The following is a 12,006-nucleotide window of genomic DNA, read 5'->3' on the forward strand; positions in this document are numbered from 1 at the left end:
ATGGCCTTGTAATCTTGGCTATATATATGGTGGTCCTTATTTTAAAATAAATTAACACTTTTCAGAGGGTACCATATGATATTATTGTCATCATAAATCTTGAACATAAGGACATGGCAGTGTGTTGAACATTGACAAGTGCTGGTCTTTTCATGAGTCCTGTACTCAGCTGCAGGTTTGACTCAGGTGTAGAGGAAAAGCTGTTAAATTTTCCACACCCTGCTGTACAACTGAACTAATAAATTTGTGTTGCCATGAGCTCTTGTAAAATTTCTTGTAATCTGTTGAATTGGAGTTGGACATGATGAGAGAAATCATTTTTCTTGAGACATTTTGGGTTTTACTCAATTGCTGTTTCTTAGCAATGATGAGATTTGAGGAAGTATACAGGGAGACATAAGAAAAGAGGGGCATGCCCCCTATCTTTTATTTGCAGACCTTGAAAAACAGATATGTTTCAGTGTAAGAAGGGCAAGTTTTCCCTTGGAACATGCTCAGTTAGCCATGTTAGATTGTAGTGAATGGGTCCTGATGGTGAAGTAGCAACTGAACATTTTCCCCTCTGTACTGCAGCAAATTTTACAATGAAGAAGAATGCCTCCCTTGGAAATGAATGAATGATTCCCATGAATGAATGTCTCTCATGGATAAATTCAGAGACTGATGTTTCATACACAGAATTTCCTATTCACTCAAGTGAAACAAATTATAAAGGAGAGGGACTAACTTCAGGGCTGGTGGAAACGGGGACATCTCCACTGAGCTGTGTAAAGTACCAKCGGCTTACAGCCAATGTTAGTCTGGCCTTAGTTTCTAAGAGCCTGAATTTGTGTGTGAGATGCTTCATAGAACTAAAATTTCTCTTTATTCTGATTTCTGGCATAGGACAAACCTATACTTGCTCCTGAGCCTCTGGTTATGGACAACTTGGACCCCCTGATGGAGCAACTAAACAATTGGAATTTCCCAATCTTTGATCTGGTGGAAAAAATTGGAAAGAAATGTGGTCGGATCCTCAGTCAGGTAAGAAGGATATCTTGTCTGAGATGACCAGATAGATTACTGACACATTTAGACAAAGCAGTGTTAGACCTGTTGTCCTCATAAACTGGTCATCTGATGAATTATGATCCCTGCCATCTAGTTCAAAACTGGCAATATGAAATCTTTCTCATTAAACTCTGTACTCTTTTCCCATCTTTTTTATTTAAAAATGTGAGAGAAAAAACACACATCTATTTGGCCTGCTGTATCTCCATCAGTGCGTTTAGGTAAACCTTTCTAAATATTCTCTTCTACCTGCAGGAGCTGCTGTCACCCCTTACTAAACACTTTGCTACAGGATTTCTCATGGGTGCAGCGTATGAGGGCTAAACAATAAAAATATTCAGTTGATGCAGAAAATACAGAAAATACATTTTGATACAGAAAATACATTTTGTCCTTTTTTATCCTAGAGAATTCAGTCAGGCTGTGCAAGAAAGTAAGGTTTCTGGAAGGAGGGGAAAAAAATTGTCCTTTCTATGTTCCCTCACCTTTGAAGAGTCAGCATTTTGATAGTAAATTCAGATCTGTATTAGATAGGAAAGACCAATTTACTATCAATCAGAGTGCGAGAACCACCTAGTCTTCGTTTTTCAACTACCTGCTTTTCATTCACTCATATAGATTGAATGCAGATACTGACACAGCCCTTGTTTACCCAGCATGATTGATGTTGCTTTCATAATCACTTTCTTGGCTGAACTTTCTGCTCTGTTGTTCCCCTCTTCCTGGCACACTGACAAATCAGCCATTTTTTCTTGTAGAAAAATAAAAGCTTATTAAACAGAAAAAGCAAGTAGTGATATTTAGGGATGGGAGAAAAAAACAAACAAGAATCTGACTGATTTTTACAGAGCAATATGCAGTGATGAGTGCTGGAAAGAAGTGAGTATGTTAATTGGTATAAGGTGGGACAGTTACACTGACCTCTCTCTGTCAGGCAGATCTCAGTGCCACAAGCTCCAGAAAATGCTATATCAAATTTTGATCCCTTGGTGGCTAACCATTATGCAGCTACATTCAATTATCCATTGGTCAACCAGGAAAACCACTTCATGAATTCAGATTTATTCTGTGGTTTGCCTTTTTATCGTTCTGGAGATTGGCAAGTAACATCTATGTTTACCCAGCCTTCCAGCTCTCTAGGTTAATTGTAGGGAAATAGGCCAACTACAGCTGGATGTGGGTATGGATATAAATGATCATTTAGACAGTTTTGCAGTAGACGTGAGCATGAGATAAAAATGTGCTTCTAAATCTTCTTCATCATGTTTTTCCTAACTGCAAAGCACATTACAAAATCATAAATGAAACATAACGAAAAACAGAGGTAACACACAGGCATTTTTCCTATGGCATAACCAACACTTTGGATGACCCAAAATTTCTTCTGGTTTTACATGGGTACCTCCATAGGTTTTAATCATTTTACATGGTTGCATGGAATGCTAAACCTCTCTGGACAACTCTTCTGTGTTGCACTCAGTTTGCAGTAAAGCTCCACATTTTGTTTCCCCACATCTGTTTTTTGCACACGTTCTGAGCCCTATATCAGTTTGGCAGTGCCACAAAATGAGACCTACGAAATAAGTGGAGAATTTTTAATAAATACTATTTGTGATCAAAATTCAGTTTTCTGTAACAGCTGTTTGTAATAACCCTCACTCCCCAAGAGCAAAATGTTAACAAGTTCAACTTTGTTCTTAAAATAAAGATCATTCCATTAGTTCTTTCCCCCACCTACTCAGATGTTCCTAGTAAAATTATGTTCAGAAGTAAGAGAACTGAAATAAATAAATCTTTTTCTTTAACCCAAGTATTGTCTTTTTGTTGTGTAATTTTTATATCCTGGGATATTCTCAACAAAGAAAAATTAAAGCTCTAGTGTTTTATCCTCTGCTTTTTGCCATTAAATGGACTCATCCATTAAAAAATAAGTAAATTAACAAGCTGAATTAACTATGTATGCCTTGCTAGATTAAATTTATGAGATGGAACAAAGACAAGTTGACATGTGCCTCTAGGGAAACATTCAGTTTAGAAAGCAAATGCTGGCTTAGTGTCTTTAAAGCTGTTTGAGATGTCTGTTTCCGCCTTTTGGAAAGTTAAATTGATTTAGACATATAAAAAGACCCCAAACAAGTCAGCAGCCATAAAAGCATTTGTGCAAACTACAGTGGAAAGCACTCTAAATGTGGCACTAACAAATATGCATAATAGGGATTAGAGAGGAATTTACATATCAGTCTCATTTCAGAAAGGAGCAGCAAAGCTCTCCAGCAGAGGCTGATGCCTCACAAGAGACCGTGAAGTTAGATACCGTCCTCATTCATACTTAGTACTATTCTTACATCTCCTATAAAAAATAAAACCTGCAAAGGAGAAACTCATTTGATTTGGAAAGGAAGCAGTGAATAAGGAGAGCATAAAAGAATAGGCCAAAGTCAAGGGCTCTTCCTGCCTTTTATTACTGGGCTTACAGAGGGGCCAAATGCTGGTGGTGCTCCTACGCTCTTGGTACATGAGCAGTGTTGAGATGGGGCATCGTAGCTATGCGTGTGTGCAGGTCCCTGGGTGTTGTCAAGACGAATATTTGGTCATCTCGTCATCATGCATTGACTTCTGCAGAGAGGAGCTGCAGCCTTTAAAGGAGGGAGTCCTGGGGATGCTGTCTTTGGGGATATTCCCGTGATATTCACAGCGAACCTTGCAACTAGTGGCATTTGTTAGAGGTGGAGACTGGGCACTTTAAGTGGCAAGCCCTTATCTGTGGGCCTCATTATTGCCAGAAAGTCATGCAATTTGAGCACAGCCATGTTTACAGAGTGCTGTAGAAGCTGCCACGCTTGCCAAATTTTCTGTTTGTTCAGTCTCCCTTATCTTCTGCTGCAAGTGTTTCCTTCATATCCTGGTTCGGCTCTTCGGTTGCCTGGGCCTGGCTGAGGACTGTATGCTTTTACAGTGGAAAAACTATTTTGCCTATAGCTGGGATGTATGCAGCCATCGGACCTCGGCCTTCACTGTCCCGCGAGTAACAAGCCTGAGGAAGCCACACAGAGCAGACAACCGAAACACACCCTTGCAGAAAAAAATACAAGAGCCAAAAGAAGGAGTGCAAGATGGTTGCCTGCAAACGATGAGTTGGGAACTACTAACCTAAACTGTTGTGCATGTGTCCTCTGAAAAGAGCCATTTATGTGTGCCTGTAATACTCAAGAGATGAGCTACATGTGAATAACAATCCCCATTTTTTAAAAAGCTGCCATTAGAAATCATTCGGGAGAAGCATTTGTCCTTGCTCAGGCAGAACAGCCAGAAGTGCGCTGGACGATACTGCCAAGGAGTTGATGAAGCAACATACAGGTCGGGGAAGAAGAATTTTAAAGGACAAAAGCATTTAAAAATGTTTAATTCAAAGCAATGATACCAAAACTGCATTTTTTTTTTAACTAAAGAGTTTAATTAGTTGACTTTCTAGAAGACCTGAATGTCCATTTTTTTCCTTTTTCTGACCTTCTGTTACTCCTTTCCTCCTCATCATTGTTAAGAAAGAGAGAAAGAAAGAAAACTTTACACAGATGTCTAAATGACTTGCTTGACTGTTTATCCTTTCTCATGACCATGGAGAATAATGCCATTTTATTCCAAGTCGTGGGGAATAACTATTATTCATATCCATCACAGTCAGCTTCACTTCTTTTCCACTGTTGTGGATTCTTCCCATCTGAATGCGCTGAAAATCCAAAGGGGAATAAAAACATGCTTCTGTGACATGAATTCTTTAAAATATCTGTCTGGTATTGGCAGCATAGATCAGTAAGTTTTGGTCCTGCAGAATAATATTGTTTTCTGCTTCCTCTTTTTATACAGGGACATTTTGCTAGAAATGTGAAGCTTACCATTCAGAGATCTAAAACTAGAGTCTTTCTGTAGCCATATATTTGAATCCTAGTGGATTTAATTCAGCCAGGGTTCCAGATAGGTAAACAGAATTCTATGCAGTTCCTAATCCAAATTATGCTTAAAGTCAGTCTCTTGGCTCTGCCTCGGTACAGAAGGATCCCATGGCGTTTTCACAGAGCAAAGCTTTGCCTTGAGCAGGTCCTGACCCTTTTTTTCCCCCCATCTATGAAATGCCAAGTACTGTTTCTCCCTTGGACTGTCTCCTTCCTGCTTGTAGGCTGCATCTCAGCAGTGCAGTCAGTGCACAGGAGCATGTGCTCTGCGTGGGGATGCTCTTGATGAAATCTGAGGCCCCATCTGAGCAGGCGACCTGGTCAGTTCAACTCCAGTTATTACTGTGGGGCATAAAGACGAGTGCAGTGGATTTTCCCCTACAAAGGTTTGGCCTCACCCCTTTGTGCAACACAGTTTCACTGCTTCCTCCTGGTGCAGTATAATTCTGTTCTCCTTGGAGAGCTAGTTACAGTTACTTGCTGCGAGTCTCTGGATGTATGGAGAGCAGGAGAGTCCTGTGGTTTTGCCTCCATGGCTAAGTATTTTAAAAATGTCTTTGTTCTTTCTCGGGGTATAATTTATTATTATATAATTTATAATTTTTGTAAAGTCCTGTAAGTTCGCTTTTCAAAAGTGCCAGAGTCCTGTTGCACATCAGTTCCCTTTGCAAAATGGAAATCATATTCATGAGTCATTCAGCCATTTAAAAAAAAATTATCATGGTAATACATATAAAATATGATGCTCTCTCTCCATTTCCATTTTCTTTCCTGTGGTTTTTGCACAGGAAAGAAATACACTGTGGAGAATAAAAATAAAGAGAAGTAGTCAAGACATATATGGAAGAAAATTAGGATGTGACTGTTGGACAAAGAAAGTGGAGAACGGTAGAATGCAAAAATTGAGAGAGTTGTAATAACAGGTAAAGAGGCCTTTGACACAGTGAGAAGTTTTTCCCAGTCAGGAACAACCCCATATGCTTTTTTTTGGTCTTTCATTGTCAGGTTGCAGGGAAAAAGGGAATCGTGCGTCATTTCTCACTTAAGAATAATGTGTCTCCTCCCAGCTCCTTCAGGAAGGTGTTTTCTGTCCTGTTTAAGCCTGACATTACCTGGTAATTTTAACAGTTGCCTTGACCACTTCATGTCCCACCCCCCTGCTAGTAATTATCTTAAAATATGTAGAGGTGCTCTATGCAGATTTCTGATGCCCATCAAAATGCCAGCTAGCAGGAAAGCCTACTAAAAGCTTGCTAAGCATACGCTGACTCACCTTTGCTGTCTTGAAGCTTGCAAATAATATAATGGATAAAAAGGGGAAACTTCTCTTATTCTCAAAAAATTATTATATAGCTTGTCTTATTCAAATTCTTATTTCAAAGAAGGATGTTCCTATGTGTACAGCATCAGTTTCTTCTCTGGAATAGTTTTATTCCAGGCTCGTGTCTTTAGAGCACTGTAATTCAATAGTTCCTTTACTATAAAGAGCTTTTCTTTTATGGCCAGCAGCAGTGGCCACAAAGAGAAATTACCACCAGCAGCGATTTTTCTGACCGCATTGCCAGCAGCACTTATATGATTGCAGCAGTAACAGAAATAAGAGCTGGGGCCACCAGCAGGATCACAACTGGCAGATGTGTTATTCGAGTTATTCGAGTGTTATTCTGGATGTTGTCAGAAACCACACTCAACCTGTCTCTGCAGCATCATTGCCTGTTGTAGTGCTTTGCCAGAATTAGTTCACATGCACATTCTTCCTGGAGGAAATGCCTAGGAGGGGGAAGAAAACAAAAGTTGATTCAGGCTGAAAATTCACATCCATTTTTTTAAATTACTGTAAGAATCCACAGTGGTAGGACATTTGAAGCTTCAGTTCATTAAACTTTGTGTGCCACCCACAGGTGCCAGTCTGTATATATAGTACCAAGAAAGAAAAGGCTTTGGATAGCCATTTGATTTTTACTGAGGTGTGAAATCAAGAAACAGAATTTGTAACACTTTCTTTTCAGTATAGCACTCATCATTCCCAGTATGCTTTAATTGTTTGGCTCCAAACAGATCATTACCAGACAGATGGCATCAAAAGGACAGAACAGCAGTAAATGAATAAAAAAGCTGAAAGGCTTCAGGGTCCAATTTGTGAAAGAAGTGAAAAGGTCATACAGTAATTTTACTACGTCCAGTTGTTTCGGTTGTGAAGTTCAAGCATGTTTTCAATCTCTTCCATTTTACAGTGGCTACTACCTATGTTTGTGAGCCCTCATGTCTCCTGGAGCCCTCATCCTTAACCCATCCTCCCTTCTGATGCATCCTCTCCTGAATATCCACAATCCTCCTCTCATGCATAAACACTTTGACCAACTCTGTTTCCTAAGCCACTTGCTCTATGAAATCCTGGCAGAAAACTAGCTTTTGTCATTTCACTTCCAAAAACTGGGGGAGGGAAGGGAGATAACATGTAGAATCCACATGTTTTTCTCCTTTCGTAAACTATTTTGTCCTTCCTCTACCTGGTCCCAGCTTTTTCTGGGAACTGAATTAACTCATGGATGCTCTTTGGAGAAATCTGTGGGAAAGTTTTTCCCTAAAGGGGATACTAAGGACCTCTGGATATCTTCCTTTATGTGTGGCTGCTTATGAGGTGCTTGCAAAATATGGGGACCAGTATGTCTAAAAGGAAGAGAAGAACGTCTGGAAGTTTGTAATGAAGGAATGAGAAGAATTGTTTGGTACTAATAGCCTGTGTGTTTGATTGTATAACTGCATCTCTATGGAAATGAAAATAGCTGCTGCTATAGCTGGATCAGATGATGTTCTTGAGAAGAATACTACCAGGAAAGCAGGTTTTCACAGGATGATTTGACAGAATATTCTTCGTATCTATTTTTTTAATTCTTTCTGGTCTATTTAGCAGGATGATGGTTTTGCTTTTTTTTGCAGGTATCATACAGGCTTTTTGAAGACATGGGGCTGTTTGAAACCTTTAAAATTCCGGTGAGGGAGTTTATGAACTACTTTCATGCCTTGGAATGTGGATACCGAGACATACCTTGTAAGTAAAAATTCCCAACAGATAATGGTGTTTCCTCAAAGTTTGAGGTATTATCCACATACTTTTTTATTGAAGCCTTTCTTCTTTCTAGTTACAGCAGCTACTTTCTCTTTCAAGAGCTGTCTTTTTCTTTCCTTAACATAACCTATGTCTTGAATCCTATATCCTTAACTTCTGAGGATATATTGCTCACAGTTAACACACCAAACTGTTTCAGAAGGCAGTGGTGCGAAGTCTAAATAAAACGAATATCAAAAAATGGTTACTGAAATGCTCAATAGCAATAGCTCACTGTACTCAGTGCATGAAAGCATACATGCTTATACGTGCTTTCTTGTGCACTGTGGGAAGAATATTTCTCCTGATTTTTTTCTGCCACATCACATAGATAGCTTTGTAGTCAGAGGCTGGTGTGGCATCCCAGCCTCACGTAGCTTTTTTTCATTGCATTTAATGTTTTGTGCTGTTTAATAATAATCCATGACAAATTCTATGCAAGCCTGAAAACATGTAAAACTACTAGAGGTACAAAGAGCTGTTTCCTGATGATGTGCCTATTCCTGATGATGTGAGTATGCCCCGCTACCCCAAATGGGATTTGTTGAAATATTTCCTCTTTGAGAGACTTGGATTTGGTAGACACTAGCAGTGCTGTGCTTCCAACCAAAGGAAACAGGCTTTGTAAAGCAGGATAAAAATGCCACAGAGATGAGTGCATCCTGTTAGACTTCTGTGACTACAGTTAGGCTGGTATTTTACAGTGTGAATCTTTTATTCACTGAAAAACCTGGTTTCAGTCATCCCAGAAATATTTACTAATTCAAATCAAATTTACCAAACTGCTTCAACTGCAAAGGACTTTATTTTTTTTCTTTCAGGAGAAGAGAGGGTTATATTACCCCTTTTAACTGGCATATAACCCATGTGTTGAGGAATATGGGACACCCTGTTTCCGTGTTCTCCCATCTCTCGGAAAAATTTCTGAAATATTGGCTTAATAAGTCATATTATCTCTGCCTCTCTCTCTCTCAAAATAGTTAAATACAAATTGGAACAGCTACGGTGGGAGGGATTGAAGGAAAACTACCTCAAAATGCCCTCCAGCCAGGTGGTTTGGACTCTCTTCAGGGAGAATGAGAGACCCAATTTCAAATCCTCCCTTGTGTTTGAATCTGAGCAGGGATTTGTAGTACCAGATTGTAGCCTGAGGGCTTATAGGTGGATGTCCCACAGTCTGTCCTTCTAGAGCTGTTCTGCTTTGTTTAACACTTAACTATTCATAGAGTCTCAGGAATTTTTGTGAATCTAGCCCTTCATTTCCTTGGCTTTTCTTACAAATGTTTCATTTTAGTCAAGTGGAATATTTTGTCTAATACAAAATTAAATTTCCTTCCAGTTTTTCATTTATGTGAAGGGGTAAATAACCAAAACAAATTGTTGGGACTGCACCAGTTTTTTCTTCTAGTTGCTGCACTGAAAAATCAATTATTCACACAAAACTAATTGTGACTATCCCAGCTGGATTGAATTAGTAAAGATTTCATAGGAGACTCATCCAGCCCTTACCCTGGCAAAAAGCATCAGACCCTTATGCATGGCCATCCTCTAGGTTTTGCATGAGGAGATTACTTTCTCAGCAGAGATGTTTTCAGTACTTAGAGAAAGGCAGGGGGAGAGGAGATTCCGTGCTTATTTTACTTTCTTCTTTCAAATAATATCCATTCCTATGCTGCTTACTGTTCTGCTGTTAAGCTAATGGTTACAAACAAGTATTATAGGAAGTAGACTGCAGGGTCAGCAAGATGGCCAAGACCTTCTCTGCCAGGGCCTTGGATATCCGGGCCGGCTGCTGCTGCTGCACCAACGGCAGGACTTAGAAACGTGGGATCACCAGCACTGCTTCAGAGGGGGCAAGTGGCTGTTCCCAGGAGACACAGTCCTTACCCATCCCCTAGCAGCGGCAAGTGTGCAAATCTGGCTCTCTAGGGTGCTTTCTCCATCCCAGCTCTTCAGATTAGCAGACTTGTGTTTAGCTAGTCTCTGTAGAAGATACCTGTGCTCTGCCCAAAATTAGCCTGAATCACAGGCTGAAACCTGTGCCCTTCAGTGATTTTACCCAAGATGTAAGCATTCATCCTGGTGCAGCAAAGCGATGTCCCTCTTTCAGCATCATGCTTGCTCTTGCCAGTGTATGTCTGGATGATGCTTTGTGCTGAACTAGTTTGGGATTGCTGTCCAGTCAGTTGTGTTGATTGTGGGATRACTTACCTGGCCTTGAGGCATTTGGTGGGAAGAGCCTTGAAGGGATTTTTACCCCTCATTTCTGCAAAGAGAGCTTGTAGTAAGCCACATTACAGGAGCCAGGACCTAAACTCTTATCTCTGGCCGGAAAGCTCCAGAAAGAACCTGGTTTAACTGTGCAGGGTGCACATATCCCGAGTTTGATTTTGCAGTATGTCCACTAGCACAGCAGCTGAATTTGCTCACATAGAGTAAGGTAAGTGTTACCTGCCTTGTTTTTATAAGCTGAATGAAATATGGTTACTGAAGTGGATGGTTTTTTTCCATTGATTTTATTTGAACCAGAGGTTAACAGTGGATGTTTACCCCATGGCATTCAACTAGCAAAAGACAAGCACTGGAGTGAGGGAATGGAACTGGCAGCATTGATCAGATTCCTTGTTTCTTTGCAATATTTCCTATACTGCGTATTTTGCTGCTTCTCTGCTGTTTTTCTCTTTCTTGACTGGGGTAAGACATATTGTTGAACTTGCTTTCATCTTATTAATAAATGGAAAGCTGAGCACTTGCTTGTGATGGTGTTTGATTTATATCTGCTCAATTGACTGCCATGTAGTACCCACTAGATGGTGCTGATTTCCCTCTGTCAGAAATATCTTTAATGTTTGGTCATTTGCTTTGTATCGCAGATCACAACAGAATCCATGCAACTGATGTTCTACATGCTGTTTGGTACCTTACTACTCAGCCCATCCCAGGACTCCCAACTGTGATTAATGATCATGGGTCAGCAAGCGATTCAGGTATATTTAAATGTGCAAATGCCTCTGTTGTATTTTTAAACCTTTTGTCATGAAATTTGCTGGAAGAAAGCCAATAATGGAGGGTTATGTGCAGTAGCTGTTGTTATGAAGACTTTTAAATTCAGTAGCATGTTGCATGTCTGTATAACTGAAGAGAATGGAATTGTTCCTCCGAAGCCTAAGAATTCACATTTTAAAATGTGTGGGTGCAAGTCTCTTGCCTTTGTGGTCACCCCTAATAGCTGGTGTTTACTCTCATTTGCTTTTTACAATACCTTTTCTTCTAAGAAGCTATATTAGTGGTGCTTTGTAACACTGCTCCAGAAGTAGTGTGGACTCTCAGATTTTCAAACCCTGCATTGTTTTACTATTACAAAACCACTTAGGATGTGCGGAGAATGGCATGCACATCCAGGTGCTTGGCAATGTTGTGAAGAGTTCCTTTGCCATTCCTTACTGTCTCTGAACTGAGAGGCTTATCACTTTGCAGCTTGCGACTAGTTTGATAGACGAACTTGTCCACTGTTTTATGATTGCTCCATATAGGAAACTCTTCTTGTTGTACCTTGCTATTTATTCCCCCAGAGTGAGCTGTAGCAACTAGAGGGCCTGTCTATTTTGTGGGCGTTCTGAGGGAGTTATTGAAAAAGCAAGATTTTGTTCCACAGAGAGCATTTCTCCTGCTTTTTCAGTGGTGTTTGTGTGGCATATGCATATAATTTGTGAAACACTTAGGAATGTTTTGGTGGAAAAGGGTTTTATTGCTGGGAAATTTTGTCAATGATTATATCAAGGTTTGTTGGAAGCTTGTGAGGTGAGGTGAGATGGGCTGAGTGAAGGGAGTTGAGTTTTGGTTTAGTTTGGTATATGTTACTTGAAAGACACTTGTTCACTTGCATGCAAGATCCAT

General features: G+C 40.0%; 1 protein-coding gene across 1 annotated transcript in view; it reads left to right on the top strand.

Annotated features, from left to right (window-relative positions):
• The window catches only part of PDE3A (phosphodiesterase 3A), an 89,911-nt gene that overhangs the window by 63,092 nt on the left and 14,813 nt on the right, over positions 1-12,006 (top strand). The window contains exons 8-10 of the mRNA XM_026066912.1: positions 886-1,023; positions 7,941-8,052; positions 10,983-11,096. Of these exons, the coding sequence (XP_025922697.1) occupies positions 886-1,023; positions 7,941-8,052; positions 10,983-11,096 (364 nt within the window). The remainder of the gene's footprint in view (positions 1-885; positions 1,024-7,940; positions 8,053-10,982; positions 11,097-12,006) is intronic.

This window comes from Apteryx rowi, unplaced genomic scaffold (assembly GCF_003343035.1).
Source record: "Apteryx rowi isolate R43461 unplaced genomic scaffold, aptRow1 scaffold_25, whole genome shotgun sequence".
NCBI lineage: Eukaryota > Metazoa > Chordata > Aves > Apterygiformes > Apterygidae > Apteryx > Apteryx rowi.